The 20,266-nt window shown below is 46.9% G+C and overlaps 1 protein-coding gene across 1 annotated transcript; it reads left to right on the forward strand.

The window, feature by feature from the left end:
* Positions 1-1,246: 1,246 nt before the first annotated feature.
* On the forward strand, positions 1,247-19,780 carry LOC132385949 (nuclear factor 7, brain-like). Its single transcript, XM_059958181.1, has 7 exons — positions 1,247-1,267; positions 3,670-4,203; positions 4,847-4,942; positions 5,353-5,586; positions 7,257-7,279; positions 7,367-7,485; positions 19,066-19,780. Exons 2-7 carry the CDS (start codon positions 3,793-3,795, stop codon positions 19,623-19,625), a joined length of 1,443 nt encoding a protein of 480 aa, XP_059814164.1. The 5' UTR covers positions 1,247-1,267; positions 3,670-3,792; the 3' UTR covers positions 19,626-19,780.
* The last annotated feature ends 486 nt before the right edge of the window (positions 19,781-20,266 follow it).

A 20,266-nucleotide genomic window follows, 5' to 3' on the forward strand; every position in this document is an offset into this window, starting at 1 on the left:
TCAGGGTAGGAGACAGCCGGAGAGACTACATCTGCTGACCCGTCTGACAGTGACTGGTCAGGGTTGGAGACAGCCAGAGAGACTACATCTGCTGACCCGTCTGACAGTGACTGCAGGTCAGGGTAGGAGACAGCCGGAGAGACTACATCTGCTGACCCATCTGATAGTGACTGCAGGTCAGGGCAGGAGACAGCCGGAGAGACTACATCTGCTGACCCGTCTGACAGTGACTGGTCAGGGTAGGAGACAGCCGGAGAGACTACATCTGCTGACCCATCTGATAGTGACTGCAGGTCAGGGCAGGAGACAGCCGGAGAGACTACATCTGCTGACCCGTCTGACAGTGACTGGTCAGGGTTGGAGACAGCCGGAGAGACTACATCTGCTGACCTGTCTGACAGTGACTGGTCAGGGTAGGAGACAGCCAGAGAGACTATATCTGCTGACCCTGTCGGTATCAGCCCCAGGACACTGAAGGCCTGTGTGAGTCTGTTCTCTGGTATTTTGTCTCACCTTTACAAACTGAGACTGAGTCAGGAAAAAAATAAACGGTGCTGTGGAAGACTTCCTGCTTGGTAGCTTTGCTCAACAAGGCGACTCCATCTGAACTTAATGACGACAGACTAACTGCCCTCACATCTCATGTGATGAAGGTGACCGAGAGGCTGGTTCTGACTTACCCTGGATGCTCTAAAGTTTGCCTACCAATCTCATGCGGTTGTGGATACATAATCTACCTGTTGCAACGAGCTCACTCACATTGGTATTGTGAGAATTGCTTTTTTTTATTTCGCAAGTGCCTTCAATACGATCCAGTCGCGTCTTCAGTGCAACAAGCTGCAAAGGATGGGCGTAGAGAAACTCACTGACTCCTGGATTACTGCCTTCCTGACAGACAGAACCCAGTTTGCACACCCGGTGGTTCTCTGCCGGAAGTGGTGATGAGTGGTACTGGAGACCCACAAAGAACTGTCCTGTCCACGTTTCTGTTCACACTATCATCTCACCTTCCCTCACATTCTTACTCCCTCCCTTCCTTTCCAGTCCTGAAGAAGGGTCTCGGTCTGAAACGCCGACTGTTCTCTGCTCTCCAAAGTTGCTGTCGGCCCCTCTGATTTTCCTCCAGCATTTCCCGTCTGTTGATTTGAATTTCCACATCTGCAGATCTCCTCCTGTTTACTCGCATGCGCATGCGCGGAGGTCGGAGGCCATCCCGAATATTGCGCGTGCGCTCAGTAGACGAGAGGATCAGAAGGACCGGCCGCAGGTAGGAGGGTCTCCGGGCGGGATTTAATCTCCGGTGTCAGAAACGCGATTGAAGGGTTATTACCGTGAGCTCCTGCCGCACTGGTCCTGCATCCCAGGACAGCCCCGGTCCGTTCCCTCTTCCTCAGCCCCACGATCCGTACCCGGGTCAGCTGATGAGCGCTGGAGCCGCCGCCATCTCTGCGGCGCATGCGCATCGTAGATCTTTCGATGGCGGACTGCAGCTTTCTCGTTCGTGGAGCCTTCTGGGTAAAGAGGCAGCCATGCGTGACTCTGCGAGCGTTGTCCCGGTACAGTCAGAGGAAATGTGAGCGAACGTCTCTCTCAAACATTGCCAAGGTCCAGCTGTATACATGCAAGGATTAGAAACTCGGAACAAAAATATATTTCCGAGTTAATCTTGGATGAAAAGTCTCCCTTCCAATCAGTAAAAATGTCTTTTAGTGCTGTATGGCAAAAATAATCCTTCCGTCAGATTTAGTTCTCTCTGGGTAAAGATGGATGCAAAACAGCTTTGTCCTCGATGCCAGCTGAGTTATGGCTTTCACATCACAAAAGTGCCATTGCCATCAATGGGTTTATCATTGTCAATTAGCTAGGAGGAGGGAATCCAAGGAATTAGAACATCTCCAGAATTAGACATGTAGGAACAAGTGCTCTTTGCAGTGTTGTGGGACATGAACAGGACTTGAAATAATACCAAAGAACAAATTGAGCCAAGTCACAGGTTGATTAAAGACAGAAATTGCCCATTCTCATGCAGACAGGAATACAATCAGAGAATTTGATGGTCAGTCAGGATGCCTGATCCTTGCCTTTTTAGAAGATTAGGAGTTCATACAGAAACATAGAAATCTACAGCACATTACATTACAGACTGAACCGGGCTAATCTCTCCGGCTTCATTTCTGTTCTGCTTCTCCTTCAGCCCATCACGCCTACAGGTCGCCAACAGCAGCTCGCCAGAGACCCCAATCCAGGGCCCGGGTTGATCGGCCCTGTGGCTTCTTTTTTCACCACACGACCTCAATCGTCTTCCAGGGGATGGTCCTTCTGATCCCAGGGATGGTCCTTCTGAACCCAGGGATGGTTCGTCTGATCCCGGGGATGGTACGTCTGATCCCGGGGATGGTCCGTCTGATCCCAGGGATGGTCCTTCTGAACCCAGGGATGGTCCGTCTGATATCAGGGATGGTCCTTCTGATCCCAGGGATGGTCCGTCTGATCCCGGGGATGGTCCTTCTGAACCCAGGGATGGTCCGTCTGATCCCAGGGATGGTCCTTTTGAACCCAGGGATGGTCCGTCTGATCCCAGGGATGGTCCTTCTGATCCCAGGGATGGTCCGTCTGATCCCAGGGGATGGTCCTTCTGATCCCAGGGATGGTCCTTCTGATCCCAGGGGATGGTCCTTCTGATCCCGGGGATGGTCCGTCTGATCCCAGGGATGGTTCTTCTGATCCCGGGGATGGTCCGTCTGATCCCGGGGATGGTCCTTCTGAACCCAGGGATGGTCCGTCTGATCCCAGGGATGGTCCTTCTGATCCCAGGGATGGTCCGTCTGATCCCGGGGATGGTCCTTCTGAACCCAGGGATGGTCCGTCTGATCCCAGGGATGGTCCGTCTGATCCCGGGGATGGTCCGTCTGATCCCAGGGATGGTCCTTTTGAACCCAGGGATGGTCCGTCTGATCCCAGGGATGGTCCTTCTGATCCCAGGGATGGTCCGTCTGATCCCAGGGGATGGTCCTTCTGATCCCGGGGATGGTCCGTCTGATCCCGGGGATGGTCCTTCTGAACCCAGGGATGGTCCGTCTGATCCCAGGGATGGTCCTTTTGAACCCAGGGATGGTCCGTCTGATCCCAGAGATGGTCCTTCTGATCCCAGGGATGGTCCTTTTGAACCCAGGGATGGTCCGTCTGATCCCAGGGATGGTCCTTCTGATCCCAGGGATGGTCCGTCTGATCCCGGGGATGGTCCTTCTGATCCCAGGGATGGTCCTTCTGATCCCAGGGGATGGTCCTTCTGATCCCGGGGATGGTCCGTCTGATCCCAGGGATGGTTCTTCTGATCCCGGGGATGGTCCGTCTGATCCCAGGGATGGTCTGTCTGATCCCAGGGATGGTCCTTCTGATCCCAGGGATGGTCTATCTGATCCCAGGGATGGTCCTTCTGAACCCGGGGATGGTCCTTCTGATCCCAGGGATGGGGCCTTTGGAGATTCATTTGACATTTCTTGTCACACAGGGTTTTTATGGGATGGGGTTGCTAGCCTCATGCATGACCCTTCTACTTTCGTATCCAGGCTTAGGCAGTCTATGGCTGAGTTTTCATTCTGTTCTGACTTGCTTAATCTGTTTCTGATCCCCCACTGATCTGGAAATTACCACAATTCCTTCCCACAGAGAGCAACATAATGTTCACTCCATGAGACTACAGCGCGCGTAGTGGACAATCTCAGTGCTGCAGGGGATCATTAGCTCCCCGAAAGTGAAAGCATTCTGAATCAGGAAGTGTCGGGAGTTAACATGGCTTCGAAAGGACCGGCCGAGAGTTTGAGCGAGGAGCTAATTTGTCCTGTCTGCCTGGATTTCTTCACCGATCCGGTTACACTGGAGTGTGGACACAACTTCTGTCGCTCTTGTATCACACGGTATTGGGAAAGGGAGCGGAGAAACTCCTGCCCGGAATGTAGAGAGGTGATTGCTGACCGCACCCTCAGGGTGAATCGGGCCTTAGCAAATCTGGCTGAAAAAGCTCGAAATCTAAACCTGTATCCGAAAGGGAAGGAAAGTAAACGTCACTGCGAGGAACATGAGGAAGAACTGAAGCTGTTTTGTGTAACGGACAAGACACTGATCTGTGTGATCTGTGCAGTGGCGGAGGAACACAGAGAGCACCGCTTCAGGCCGATTAAAGAAGCTGTTAAAATCTACACGGTAAAACTAACATTAATTTAATACTTAACGCATTTCCTTTGTCCTACATACCATCACATGTTGCCATCTCCAACGGGATTCTAGCAAATCTCCATCCAACAGCCCACGTCCACACCCCAGAACTCTCCGCTCTCTATACAGATCGCGCTCTACGTACTGTATTGCCCTGATCCACTCGCTCCTCCCGACTGATCTCCCTCCTGGCAGTGACACCTGCAAGTGGGACAAGTGCTACACCTGACTCCTACCCTCCTCCCTCGTCACCATTCAGGGCCGCAAACAGCCCAGTTCCTCCCGTTTCTTCCATGCTCGATTAGATTCCTTCTTCTCCAGCCCTTTACCTCTTCCACCTGTCCCCTCTCAGCTTCTCACTTTATCACCCTCCCCCACGTTCCCCCTCACGTTGTCTCACCCGTCACCTGTCAGCCGGTTCTCATCCCCAACCTTTTCATTCTGGCTTCTGTACCATTCCTTCCCAGTCCCGATGAAGGGTCTCATCCCGAATCACTGACTGTTTATTTCCCCTGAATAGATGCTGCCTGACTCACTGAGTTCCTCCGGCATTTTGTGTGATAATCGGGTTTGATCACCTGTTTCTTTTGATGCATCTTTGTTTCTATTTCCTTCACTCTCTGACTTCCAGGATCAGCTAAAATCTTCCTTAGACTCTCTCACAAAAAAGATATTAGACTTCCAGGAAAAGGAGCAGCAACAGAAAGAGAAGATTTCCGGAGTTCAGGTGAGGCTTCCTGAGCGGAATTTCTGATTTTACTGTCGAGTTTTGCTCCCTTTAATGCAGAATAGCCGAGTATCACAGCTCCAGTGCCCTGGGTTCGATCCTGACCTCTGGTGCTGTCTGTGTGGAGTTTGCATGCTCCCCCTGTGACAACGAGAGATTCCGACACATCTCAAGAACATGCCGGATGAATGGCTAATTACTGTTAACCCTGTAAAGGTGGGGAGCATGTGCGTGAATCAGATGGGAGTTTATGGGTCAATAAGTGAGAATAGGTTTCAGGAAAACGTGAGGGAATGGTGTTGACGGGAATGCCCTCAAAAGTAGCATGGACTCTAACAGACTGAACTGAACGACAAAAGGAAACAGAGCACAGCAATGCAGTATATTAATTTTCACCTTTCATTCGACAGGAACAGTCACACAGCCTTCAGTCCCACATCACATCCCAGTTTGCTGAACTGCGCCAGATTATCACTGAGAAAGAGCAGAGCTTACTCAGGGAACTCAGGGAAGAAGAGAAGAGGATTCTCAATCCAATGGAGAAAAATCTTCGGGAGATTCAAGAGAATATAAGGATTATTCAGGAGGAAATCTCAAAGTTAAAGGAACAGATGGATCAAAAAGACAGTGTGATGTTTCTCAAGGTGAGGAACAAGGTTCTCCAATCACTCCAATAATGACATTTCAAAATGTCCAAGATACACTTTCAGTCCTTCATCAGCAAAATACAATCTTAAAGCGATGAAACTTCAGGGTAATTCATTGTGAAGTAAGCTGCAACACAGCGGTCAAGAACAGAATGACATCCGCCCGTCCCCAGCTCAAAACTGCCCAGAACAAAGTACAGATGTGTAACTTTTTCCCTTCACTTTTACCACGTCCCCACTCACGTGACGAGTTACCATAATAAACAAGTAACACAGAATACAATGCAGACAGAAAACAGATGTGTTGCCCCTACACACAGCATTTACAAATGGCAGTAAACTGTTTCTCACCAGACAATTGATGCAACTATTCAGGGTTGTTATTGTCTTATAATAATAAGATTATTAAGGTTTGGACACGCTGGAGGCAGGAAGCATGTTCCCGCTGATGGGTGACTCCAGAACCAGAGGCCACATTTTAAGAATGAGGGGTAGGCGATTTAGAACAGAGGTGTGGAAAAACTTTTTCACCCAGAGGGTGGTGGATATGTGGAATGCTCTGCCCCAGAAGGCAGTGGAGGCCAAGTCTCAGGATGCTTTCAAGTGTGAGTTAGATAGAGCTCTTATATATCCCAGGGTCAAGGGATATGGGGAGAGGGCAGGAATGGGGTACTGATTGTGTTTGATCAGCCATGATCACAGTGAATGGCAGTGCTGGCTAGAAGGGCCGAATGGCCTACTCCTGCACCTATTCTCTATTGTCTATTGTCCCAAAACTGGACTTCCACAACTTGTGTACATCCCAGGACGGAATGCACATTTCTCTGAAATTATTTACTCTGTTCATAACACAGAGCTGCTGACTATGTCCTTAATTCTACGTTTAGTGTCTTCTAAAACTCCCATTAACACCCAGTTCCAGTCACAGGCTGTGAGTGTGTTTGGTGCGGTTGGTGTGAGGGTCTCTTTGTCAATCAGTGAGAGTAAAGAATTTGACCCACACATCAGACTTATCTTCTGTATCTGGTTTCCATCAGATTAGGGAAACTATTATTGTCTCTTTACTTTTACAGATAACATTCAAATGAACATTCAATCGTTCAAAACACAACCAGGCCATTCGGCCCATTTTCTCCTCTCAATTTCCCTGCTTCACAATCCTCCTGCCACTTGCTCACCACAACCAGCAACAGTGCCCCAAAATCTCTGGTCCCTCACGTGTTTATCCAGCCTCCCCATTACATTCAATCTCTGCTGTTCCATTTCACCCACTCCTGTGGCACTGAGTTCCACATCCTCTTCACTAAATTTCTTGTGAAATGTGTTAAAATCCATCTGGAATTACATCTCCCCATAAATAGAGGTACTTTCCCCAACTGCACACAATTAAATCCATCACTGATCTTAAATTCCTCCATCCTATCATCCTGACGTCGTATCCAGATGATAATGCACAGCCAGTCCTGTCTTCCCTGTAAGTTTCATCCTCTCAGTAATGGTCTGACATTCAGAAACTTTCCCTGTCATTTACCCCATGGTTCTGTATTGTCTGTGTGTATGAGTGATTGAGGGAGTGGGAATTTTCAACACCTTGTAATGATTGGATGAAATTCAGAATGTGGACAGTAAGTCCAAGTCTAATCAGATTTGTGTTTTATTTATTTCAGGAGGAAGCTCGTCGGAACAGGAGGTAGGACATGCTATTTACTGAAACCCTGAATGGATTTGCAAAATAGTTCAGAATAGTAATTTATAACCAGCAGTTTAATATTTACAGGATTAATGATGATATCCAGGAATTATCAGTGACAGATGAGACCCTATCGGTTGAAAAATTCGATCACCTCTATTTGTTGAACACAGTGCTGAGAGAAACGCTTGATGCTATTAATCGAGGTAAAACTTACAAAGATTCATTTCTCCTTATTTATGAAGCTCAATTTAGCTCCAATTTGAGGCAAAGATTGTCTGTAATACTGGGCTGAAGGGGAACTGAAGTTTATTTCACATCAACCCCACTGGCTGGGAGGCATCACTGTCGCATGGTCAGCTGGAGATGTCAGACCCCTGAACATACCAGCACAGGGTCACAATACAACCAATACACGGGACTGGCAGATGAACCACTGTGTTCCAATCCCAGGCAAATGCACTAACACACCAGGACATGAGTTTGGATCTACCAGAGGAACTGGGAACTTAATACTGATGATAATATTGTAGGGGATAAAAGCAGGTATCAGTGTGGTGACAGGGATTGTCAGGAAAATACACAAGTCCTTCATGTGCGCTGTGAGTGCAGACTCTGACTGACACAGGTCTTTCCCCTTCCGGATCAGCATCTCTCACTGTTGTTAGAGGCAGAAGAGGGGAGTGGTCGTGATCGGGGACTGAATCGTCAGGGGAACAGACAGGACAATCTATTGATGTGAACGGGACACCCGAATGGTATGTTGCCTCCTGGGTGCCAGGGTCAGGGATGCCTCGAATCGTGTCCGCAGCATTTTAGAGAGGGAGGGAAACGAGCCAGATATCTTGGTAAATTTTGGGACAATGACATTGGAAGGAAAAGCAAAGAGGTCCTGAAAGTAGAATTTGGAGAGCTAGGTAGAAAGCTCAGAAGCAGCACCCCCAGGGTTGTAATTTCTGGATTGCTGCATGTGATACGTGCTGGTGAGGGTAGAAACAGGATAATTTGACAGATAAACATGGCTGAGAAGATGGTGCTGGGGACACGGATTCAGGTTCTTGGATCATCGGGATCTCTTCTGGTGGAGGAATCACCTGTTCAAAAGGGATGGGTCGCACCTCGACCCGAGGGAGAACAATATTCTCACAGAGAGGTTTGATAGAGCTGTTGGGGAGGGTCTGAACTAATTTGGTGGGGGGGGGGGTTCACGGGAACTGGAGTGAAAAGATAGGACTGATAGTAAAATGAAAAGATAGCATGCAGTCAGGCAGATGCGAAGAGAAAATTGCAGCCAGCAAAGTGAGTATCAGTGCATTAGGGATGCAGAATCAAAAAGGGTAGCAGATACAGTACACAAAGTGTTATATCTCAATGCATGGAGTATGAGAAATAAGGTGGATGATCTTGTTGCACTATTACAGATTGTCGTGTATGATGTTGTGGCCATCACGGAATCGTGGATGAAGGATGGTTGTAGTTGGGATCTGAATGTCCAAGGTTACACAATGTATCAGTGGTATAGGAAGGTCGGGTGAGGGGGTCGTGTGGCTCTGCTGGTAAATCAGCAGCAAGATGTGACATAGGATTGGAAGATGATGAATCTTGTGGGTTGAGGTAAGGAACTGCAAAAGTAAAAATGACATTGACAGCAGTCATATACAGGCCACCCAACAGTCAGTGGGTTGAGGCCTAGAGATTACAACTGGAAATAGAAAAGGCTGATAAAAAGGACAATGTATTGAACCAGAGGTGAGTAGTTAAAAGCAACCTTAGGAAGCAGTGCTCACAACAACACTGAGTTCAAGTTGATATTTGATAAGGAGAAATTAAAGTCTGACATTGTAGAATTTCAAAGAAGTGAAAGAAATTACAGTGGTCTGAGAGAGGAGTTGGCCAAAGCAAATTGGAAGGAGATGCTGGCAGGGATGAGAGCAGAGCAGCAATGGTGTCAGTTTCTGGGAAAATGAGAAAGGTGAAGGATAGATGTATTCCAAAAATAAATAAATACTCAAATGCCAAAATAGTAAAACCGTGGCTGACAAGCGAAGACCAGTTAATGTAAAGGCAAAAGAGAGGGCATACAACTAAACAAAAGTTAATAGGAAGATAGAGGATTGAGAAGCTTTTAAATATCTACAGAGAGGAACTAAAAGAATGATTGTGATGAAAAAAATAAACAAGAAATTGATTTGAATTGAATTGACTTTATTACTTACATCCTTCATATACATGAGGATTAAAAATCTTTATGGTACATCTCCGTCTAAATGTGAATTTTATAGTAATTAATGATGAATAATATGTCCAACGGGCTGATTAATATAACATAGAAATCCAGTTAGGTCCCCACGAGTTAATCAGTCTGATGGCCTGGTTGAAGAAGCTGTCCTGGAACCTGTTGCTCCTGGCTTCTATGCTGCGGTACCGTATCCCGGATGTTAGCAACTGGTACAGTTTGTGGTTGGGGTGACTCTGATCTCAAAAGATCCTTCAGGCCCTTTTTATACACCTGTCTTTGTAAAACAAGATAGCAAACAATATCAAATTGTTTTTCAAGTATTGTAAAAAAAATAAAACAGAGATGAGAGTGGATATAGGACCGCTAGAAAATGAGGCTGGATATATAATAACGCGGGATAAAGAGATGGCAGATGAACCAAATATTTTGCACCAGTCTTCACCATGGAAGACACCAGCGCTGTGTCCGGTGTTGAAGGGTGCGAGGGAAGAGAAGTGAGTGCAGTTACTGTTACAAGGGAGAAGGTGCTCAAAAAGATGAAAGACCTAAAGGTACATAAGTCACCCAGACCAGATGAACTGCACCCCAGTGTTCTGAAAGAGGTTGTGGTGGACATTGTGGAGGCATTTCAAATGATCTTTCAAAAATCATTAGACCCTGGCATGGTGCCAGAGGACTGGAAAATGGCAAATGTCACTTAGCCCTTTAAGTAAGGAGGAAGGCAGCATTAAGGAAATTATTGACCAATTAGCCTCACCTCTGTGGTTGGGAAGAAATTGGAGTCAATTGTTAAGTGTGAGGTTATGGAATACTTGGTGACACTGGACAAGATAGGACAAGTCAGCATGGCTGCATTAAGGGAATATCCTGCCTGACAAACCTGTTGGGATTCTTTGAGGAGATTACAAGCAGGATAGATAAAGGGGATGCAGTGTATGTTGTATATTTGGAATGTCAGAGGGCCTTTGACAAGGTGCCACACATGACGGTGGTAACCAGGTTAAGAGGCCAGGGTATTACGGAAGAGTTACAGACATGGTTAGAACATTGTCTGATTGGTAGGAAACAGCGAATGAGAGTAAAGGCATCATTTTCTGGTTGGCTGCCAGTGACTCATGTTCCACAGCAGTCAGCATTAGGACACCTTCATTTTATGCTATATATCAAGATCTAGCTGATGGAATAGACCATAAGATATTGGAGCAGAAAAAGGGCCATTCAGCCCATCGAGTCTGCTCCACCATTCAGTCATGGGCTGATCTAATTCTTCCAGTCGTCCCCACTCCCCTGCTTTCACCCTATACCCTTTGATATCCTGGCTAATCAAGAACCTGTCTATCTCTGCCTTAAATATGACTTGGCCTTAACAGCCACTGGTGGCAACAAATTCCACAGATTTTCCACACACTGACTAAAGTAATTTCTCCACATCTCAGTTCTAAAAGGACATCCTTCAATCCTGAACTCATACCCTCTTGTCCTAGAATAGATGGCTTTGTTTCCAAGTTTGCAGATGATACAGAGATTGGTGGAGGGGCCGGTAGTGTTGAGGAAACAGTTAGGCTGGACAAGGACTTGGATGAGGAGAATGGGAAGGGAAGTGGCAAATGATATACGATGTTGGAAAATGCACGGCCATGCACTGTGGTTGTAGAAATAATGTGCAGGTTTTTTTTTCAAATGGGGAGAAAACCCAAAGAGCTGAGTTCAGAATGGACTTAGCAGTCATTCTGCAGAACACAGTGGTGAGGCTGAGGCTTTGTAAGGTACTAGTGAAGCCTCACCTTGAGTATTGTGAACTTGGGCTCCTCGTCTAAGAGAAGATGTGCTGGCATTGCAGAAGGTTAATTTCATAAGGATGATTCCAGTAATGAAAGGGTTCTCATACGAGGAACGTTTGATAGCTCTGTGTCTGTACTCGCTGGAATTTAGAAAGATGAGGGGGATCTCATTGAGAACTTTCGAATGTTGAAAGTCCTAGACAGAGTAGATGTGGAAAGGATGTTTCCCATGGCGGTGGAGTTTAGCACAATAGGGCACAGCCTCAAGATAGAGGGGGGTCTATTTAAAACAGATGCGGAGAAATTTGTGCCAGCGGCTGGTGAATTTGTGGAATTTGTTGTGTGTACTTAAGGCAGAGCTTGATAGGTTCTAGATTGGACACAGTATCAAAGGTTACGGGGAGACGGCCAGGTAGAGGGGCTGAGGAGGGGAAAAAAAGGATCAGCCATGATTGAATGGCGGAGCAGACTCGATGGGCAAACGGCCTAATTCTGCTCCTATGTCTTATGGTGATCAGACCACTACATTGAAGCATTGTGATAATGAGCTCGGACACACCAACAAGCATTGACATGGGCCAAGATTTCATCTCGGGAGAAGCACACAAAACATAACCGGCCTGGCAAAGCTCCCTCACACACATACACAGGAAGGACTGGCAGATTGTAGTCAGAGCCTCAGCAATGTACGTTGTTATTTCCCTCAGTAACCTGGAAACCAATCTCTTCAGAGACAGTCATTTATTCATTAAGCAACTCAATCACGTGTGACACATTGTCAACACACACCAGACATGTTATCACACACTGTAACATACAAATTCCTCAATGTGCACACTCTCCTTCAATGTGTATACACACCACACGGATATTTACCACAATCAACACACACACACACACACACACACACACACACACACACACACACACACACACACACACACAGATATACTATCAGAGTGTGACACACGGCCACAGAAATAGGCACAAATTCCCATTTAGGATTGAAACCTGCCGTCCTTACCCAGTCTGTCTGTTCTGTGGCACTGAGCTGCCCTCTGTCGTGACGTCACATCAACACTTCACAGACAGACTCCGGGGTGAGATTCCTCAGGAGGATGATCTGGGAGGGTTTGATTGATGTTGAACTCACGGCCCACTTCATCAATCTGCAAGACTAAGATGTCTTCTTGAGCATGGCCCATTTGTGTGTGTTTGCCCCCCCCCCCATCCCTCTAACCATTTCCTATCTGTGTACCTGCCAAAATTTATTTTAAAATATTTTATCTTTACCTGTTTCTTCAGCGTTTGAGGGCAAATTCCATTTACCAACCTCCCTCTCTGTGAGAATGTTACCCGATAGACCACTCAGAAAAATTTCCCGTCTCACTTTCAATCTGAGGCATCTGGTTCTGTACTCTCATTTCTTGGAAAAAGAAACTTTATTTAAGCTCCTTATGAATTATTTACCTCAATAAGGGGTCATTCCTGAACATCCTACACTACAGCTGAATAGCCCAAGCTTATCCACTCTCTGATTTTAACCCAGGCCCCCAGTCCTGGTAACATCCTCCTGAAGCCTCCTGCCCAGTGTAATGACATCCTCCCCAAATTCGGGAACCGGAAATGCAGACAATGCTCCAAGTGTGGTTTATCATCGACATCAAAGGCCTTGCTGAATTTCATGTGGACAGTGTGGAATAGGCTGATGAATACAGGAAGGTGTGTTTTTAGATTGGGACAAGAAGGGCGGCGTGGGAGCTAAATTCTGAAGGAAGACAGTGTAAAAAAAAACTTTGCATAGAAGAACGGCGAGACTGCACAGGACAGCGCAGAGAGTTTAAAAAGATGACCACCCTATACAGCGGGCAGCGGAGTGGGTGGCAGCAGAGTGTAGGGCTTTGGCTCAACGGGCTTAGGCGGTAACGGGAAGAGGCGATAGCGAGGCACCAACTCTTTTTCTCCCCTTGGCAAATCGGCCCGGACGGACGGGGGAACAGAGGGCACATTAGCTAACGGTTTAAAAAGTTTGTGTGTTTGGTGAAGTAAGTGGGTGAGTAGACCTATCTTTCTTTGTTTCATTCCTGTAGAATTAGGTAGCATGTCTGCAGGGTTAGTGCTTTGTTCAGGGTATCAGATGTGGGAATCCTGGGAGACCTCCAGCCTCCCTGATGGCCACATCTGCACCAGGTGAACCGAGATGCAGTTCCTCGGAGACCGTGTTAGGGATCTGGAGCTGCTGCTTGATGACCTACTGCTTATTAGAGAAAATTAAGAGGTGATAGACAGGAGCTACAGGGAGGTAGTCATCCCTAGGCTACAGGGGTCAGAAAACTGCGTGACTGTCAGGAGAGGGAAGGGAAATGCCCGGATACTGGAGAGCACCCCTGTGGCTGTCCCCCTCAGCAACAAGTATATCGTTTCGGATGCTGTTGAGGGGGATGACCTGACAGGGGACGGCCACGGTGACCGGGTCTCTGGCACTGAGCCTGGCGCTGTTGTGCAGGACGGAAGGAGGGAGAAGAGGAATGCGGTAGTCATAGGGGATTCCATAGTCAGGGGAACAGACAGGAGATTCTGTGAGCCTGGTAGAGATACCCGCATGGTGTGCTGCCTCTCAGGTGCCAGGGTACGGGGTGTCTCGGATCGGGTCCAGAATATCCTGAAGGGAGAGGGCGAGCAGCCAGCTGTCTTGGTACATGTTGGTACCAATGATATAGAGAGGAAAAGGGAGGAGGTCCTGAAGAGGGATTTCCGGGAGTTAGGAATGAAGCTGAGAAGCAGGACCTCCAGGGTAGTAATCTCAGGATTGCTGCCTGTGCCACGTGCTAGCGAGGGCAAGAATAGTAGGATCAGGCTGATGAATGCGTGGCTGAGAGACTGGTGTAGGAGTCAGGGCTTCAGATTCTTGGATCATTGGGATCTCTTCCGGGGGAGCTATTACCTGTTCAAAAAGGACAGGTTACACCTGAACCATAGTGGGAATGTTTAATAGAGCTGTTAGGGAGGGTTTAATCTAATTTGGCAGGGGGGTGGTAAACTGGAATGATAGAGTAGAGGAGGGAGAAAACAGAAATAAATCTAAGATAGTGAGCAGTAAAGATGTCAGGAAGGACAGGCAGGTGATGGGGCAAATTTGCAGCCACTGGGATGAGTTGCAGTGCAATCAATGCAAAAAGTAGCAAATACTGGACTTAAGGTGTTATACTTAAATACACACAGCATAAGGAATAAGGTGGATGATCTTGTCATACAGGTACAGATTGGCAGGTATAATTTTGTGGCCATCACTGAGACGTGGCTAAAGGATGCATGTCTCTGAGAGCTGTACGTCCAAGGATACACGGTGTATCAGAAAGATAGGCAGGTAGGCATAGGGGGTGGCGTGGCTTTATTGGTATGAAATGATATTAAATCATTAGAAAGAGGTGACATAGGATCGGAAGGTGCAGAATCTTTCTGGGTTGAGCTAAGAAATAGCAGGGGTGAAAGGACCCGGATGGAGTGGAGTAAAGCAAATTACAGTGGCACGAGAGAGGAACTGACCAAATTTGACTGGAAAGGGACACTAGCGGGAGGACAGCAGAGCAGCAGTGGCTGGAGTTTATGCAAGAAGTGAGGAATGTGCAAGGATAGATATATTCCAAAAAAGAAGAATTTTTTTCAAATGGAAAATGGTTGCGACCGTGGCTGACAAGAGAAGTCAATGTCAAAGTAAAAGCAAAGGAGAGGGTATTCAAGGAAGCAAAAATTAGTGGGAAGACAGAGGATTGGGAAGATTTAAAAGCGTACAAAATGAAACTAAGAAGGCCATTAAGGGGGAAAAGATGAAGTATAAAAGGAAGCTAGCAAATAATATCAAATAAGTTACTAAAAGCTTTTCCAAGTATATAAAGAATAGAAAAATGGGTGAGAGTGGATATTGGACAGGTAGAAAATGATGCTGGAGAAATTGTAATAGGAGATAATGAGATGGCTGAGGAACTGAATCCTCACTGAGGAAGATATCAGCAGTATACCGGACACTCAAGGGTGTCAGGGAAGAGAAGTGTTCGCAGTCACAATTACGACAGAGAAAGTACTCAGGAAGCGGAATAGTCTGAGGGTAGATAAATCTCTAGGACCAGATGGAATGCAGCCTTGAGTTTTGAAGGAAGTAGCTGTGGAGATCGCGGAGGCATTAGCAATGATCGTTCAAAAGTCAATAGACTCTGGCATGGTTCCAGAGGAGGGGAAGATTGTAAATGCCACTCTGGTATTTTAGAAGGGGGCAAGGAAGCAAAAAGTGAATTATAGACCTGTTAGCTTGAGAAATGGTTGGGAAGTTTCTGAAGTCAATTGTCAAGGATGAGCTTACGGAGTACCTGGAGGCATATGACAAGATAGGCCAAACTCAGCATGGTTGCCTTAAAGGAAAATCCTGCCTGACAAACCCATTGAAATCTTTTGAGGAGATTACAACTAGGCTGGACAAGGGAGATGCAGTGGATGTTGTGTACTTGGATTTTCCGAAGGCCTTTGACAAGGTGCCACACATGAGGCTGATAAACAAGATAAGATCCCATGGAATTACGGGAAAGTTACATACGTAGATAGAGTGTTGGCTGATTGGCAGGAAACAGAGAGTGATGAATAAAGGATCCCATTCTGGTTGTCTGCCGGTTACCAGTGGTGTTCCACAGGGGTCCGTGTTGGGGCCGCTTCCTTTTATGTTGTATGTTAATGATTTGGATTATGGAATAGATGGATTTGTGGCTAAGTTTGCTGATGATACAAAGATAGGTGGAGGGGACGGTAGTGCTGAGGAAACAGAGAGTCTGCAGAGAGACTTGGATAGATTAGGAGAATTGTCAAAGAAGTGGCAAATGAAATACAATGTTGAAAAGTGTATGGTCATGCACTTCGGTAGAAGAAATAAACGGGCAGACTATTATTTAAATGGAGAGAGAATTCAAAGTTCTGAGATGCAACGAGACTTGCAAGTTCTTGTGCAGGATACCCTTAAGGTTAACCTCCAGGTTGAGTCGGTGGTGAAGAAGGCGAATGCAATGTTGGCATTCATTTCTAGAGGTATAGAGTATAGGAGCAGGGATGTGATGTTGAGGCTCTATAAGGAACTGGTAAGACCTCACTTGGAATACTGTGTGCAGTTTTGGGGACCTTATTTAAGAACGGATGTGCTGACATTGGAGAGGGTTCAGAGAAAATTCACTAGAATGATTCCGGGAATGAGAGGGTTAACATGTGAGGAATGTTTGACCGCTCTTGGACTGAACTCCGTGGAGTTTAGAATGAGGGGGAAACTCACAGAAACATGTCGAATGTTAAAAGGCATGGACAGAGTGGATGTGGCAAAGTTGTTTCCCATGGTGGGGGAGTCTAGTACGAGAGAGCATGACTTAAGGATTGAAGGGCGCCCATTCAGAACAGAGATGCGAAGAAATCTTTTTAGCCAGAGGGTGGTGAATCTGTGAATTTCTTGCGGCAGTGGAGTCCAGGTCACTGGGTATATTTAAGGCATAGATTGATCAGTATCTGAGTAGCCAGGGCATCAAAGGTCATGGTGAAAAGGCGGGGGAGTGGGACTAAATGGGAGAATGGTTCAGCTCATGATAAAATGGGGGAGCAGATTCGAAGGACCAATTGGCCGGCTTCTGCTGCTTTGTCTTATGGACTTATTTGAATGCACCGGTATACGTAATAAGGATCTTGTAGCACAGGTAGAGTTTGACAGGTACAAACTTAGGCAGGTACGATTTTGGTCAAAGGAATAAAGGCATAGACAACTTTGTAAACAGGACGAAATTCAAAAATCAGAGGTGCAAACGGATTTGGGTGTCCTTGTGCAGGATTCCCTGAAGGTTAACTTGCAGTTTGTGTCAGTGGTAAGATTGGCAAACTCAATGTTTGTTTTCATTTCGAGAGGATTAGAGTACAAGAGCAAGGATGTAATTCTGAGGATTTATAAGGCATTGGTCAGACCACACGGAGTATTGTGAGCAGTTTTGGGTCCTTTCTATTGGAAAACATGTACTGGCATTGGAGGGGGTGCGGAAAATTCACAAGAATGATACTGGGAATGAAAGAGTTAACATATGAGGAGTGTTTGATGGTTCTGGGCCTGTACTCACAGGAGTTTAGAAAAATAGCTGATTTATTATCCCTCTCAACCCTATTCTCCCGCCTCCTTCCCATAACTTTTGAGACTCTGACTAATCAAGAAGTTTAAAAATCAAATAGTAGAAAATCTGCAGATGCTGGTAATCCAAGCTACACAGGTCCTGATGAAGGGTCTCGCCAGATCTCTCTGACACCTGTCTGGAGAGAGTTGATGTTGGGAGGATGTGGGTGGGTCGAGAACGGTGAGCACAGCCTCCGACTATAGGGATGTCCATTTAGGACAGAGATGAGGAGGAATTCCTTTATCCACAGGATAGTGAATCTGCCACAGGCAGCTGTGGAGGCCAAATAATTGAGTATATTTAAAGCAGAGTAACACACACAAATTGTTGGGGGAGCAGCAGGCCGGGAAGTTTCTATGGAAAAGTGTAAACAGTCGATGGTTCAGACTGAAACACTTCATCTGGACCTGTGTTGCTTCAGGGTTCCTGCAAATTCATCCACCTGTCCTAATGAGGGGCTGTGTGGGATGGGGTTGTGGGAAAATGGACAAAGTTATCCTCATCTGCCATCTTCTCCCCCTCTAGATTCTCATTACGTCTACACACACAGTTCACGCCTCCCCCTCCTGGTTCAATCTGCCATTCATCTCTCCCCTACTGGTTCCCATTATCACCTCCTTTACTGTCTCAAACCATCACACTGCCCCACTTCACACTAACAAATAAACGTGAACATTGTATGACGGGCCTGTTTCTGTGCTGTACTGCTCTATGTTCTCTGTTCCCAGTTTCGAAGAATGAGAGGAGATCTCATGGAAACACAAAATACTTCAGGGGTCAACAGGCAGGAGTGAGGGAGGATGGTTCCCCTGTCCAGTGGAAAACCATTGGGGAGACATTAGTTGTCCATCTGCTTTCGTCTTGTCAATAGACAATAGGTGCAGGAGTAGGCCGTTCGGCCCTTCTAGCCAGCACCGCCATTCACTGCGATCATGGCTGATCATACACAATCAGTACCCCATTCCTGCCCTCTCCCCACATCCCTTGACGTCGCTATCTATTAGAATTCTATCTAACTCTCTCTTGAATGCATCCAGAGACTTGGCCTCCACTGCCTTCTGGGGCAGAGCATTCCACATATCCACCACTCTCTGGGTGAAAACGTTTTTCCGCATCTCTGTTCTAAATGGCCTACCCTTTATTCTTAAACTGTGGCCTCTAGTTCTGGACTCACCCATCAGCGGGAACATGCTTCCTGCCTCCAGTGTGTCCAATCCCTTAATAATCTTATATGTTTCATTCAGATCCCCTTTCATCCTTCTAAATTCCAGTGTATACAAGCACAGTCGCTCCAATCTTTCAACATATGACAGTCCCACCATTCCGGGAATTAACCTTGTGAACGTACGCTGCACTCCCTCAATAGCAAGAATGTCCTTCCTCAAATTTGGAGTGTTCTCACCAGGGCCCTGTCTAGCTGCAGAAGGACCTCGACCTCGACCGCGGGAAACCACGGGAAAGGTTCGTGTCGGCCACCCGACCGCGCCTGAAGCCCTGCGGCCTTTCCCTTGGTCCCCGGGGCCGCACTTCCCGAGTCTTCCCCCGATCCCCGGGGACTCTCTAATTCTCTGCTTCTCCCCCCAGTATCTGTCACCCTGGATGTGGAAACGGCGGGTCCGTATCTCGAGGTGTCTGAGGATCGGAAGAGTGTGAGATGGACCCGGACCGTGACCTGGAGGAATCTCCCTGACACCGGGAAGAGATTCACACACTGGGCTTGTGTGCTGGGATCAAAGGGATTCACATCGGGGAGACATTACTGGGAGGTGGAGGTGACGGGGAATCGGGACTGGTTTCTGGGAGTCGCTGTAGAGTCTGTGGAGAGGAAGAGAGGGGTTAGTCTGAGTACGGAGACCGGATTCTGGGTCATCAGGCGGTATTATGACGTGTTACATCGGGATTGTGACGTGTTCGGTGGTCCCCCCTCCCCTGAGTCCCGTCTCACTGCCGGTCCCATCCCCGGGAGGGTGCGAGTTTATCTCAGTTACGAGTCCGGGACAGTTTCATTTTACAACGCGGAGACCAAGTCCCATCTCCACACCTTCACTGGGAATAAATTCACGGGGAAACTTTATCCTTTCTTCGCGGCCTGGGATGAAAACCAGTGGCTGAGAATCTGCTCCGGTTCAGCTCCGGGTCTGTAAATGGGTCGGGTCCCGGGACCGGTGTCAGGAGTAAAGTCCCTGTAAATATAAATGTGCGGAGAGTGCAGCTAAATACATGGCTAAGGAGATGGTGAGGAGGGAGGGCTTCATGTTTCTGGACAATTGGGCTTTGTTCCCTGGAAGATGGGACCTGTTTCTACGGGACTGTTTGCCCCTGAACTGGAGGGGGACTAACATCATTGCGGGTGGATTTGCCAGTGCTGCTCCGGGGGTGGGGGGTGGGGGGTGGCTGTGGTTAAACTCGATTTGCAGAGGAAGGGGAACATGAGGTTGTAAATTAATTTTCAGGAGTTTAGAAATTGTAGAAAATAAAGATTTCCAAAAAGATTTTAATGAAGAACATGAAAAGAACATATGTGAAAAAGTGGCTACTTCAGTTTTACACCTATCGCAATAATTGTCTATGTTAGGAAATATTTTGGATAGTCTCTCCTTTATTAAATAGTAACAGTGAACAATTTTAAATTGAATTAAACAGTGATTGGCACATATCGAAGAAGAATTGACCATCTTCATTAACAAAGGTCATATTAAGTTCTCTCTCCCAATCTTGTTTAATTTTTAGTGATTAAGGGGATCTGTTTTCTTTTTGCAGATTTATTTTGTGATGGTCGATTGAT

The sequence above is a fragment of the Hypanus sabinus genome (assembly GCF_030144855.1).
Source record: "Hypanus sabinus isolate sHypSab1 chromosome X2 unlocalized genomic scaffold, sHypSab1.hap1 SUPER_X2_unloc_7, whole genome shotgun sequence".
NCBI classification, from domain to species: domain Eukaryota; kingdom Metazoa; phylum Chordata; class Chondrichthyes; order Myliobatiformes; family Dasyatidae; genus Hypanus; species Hypanus sabinus.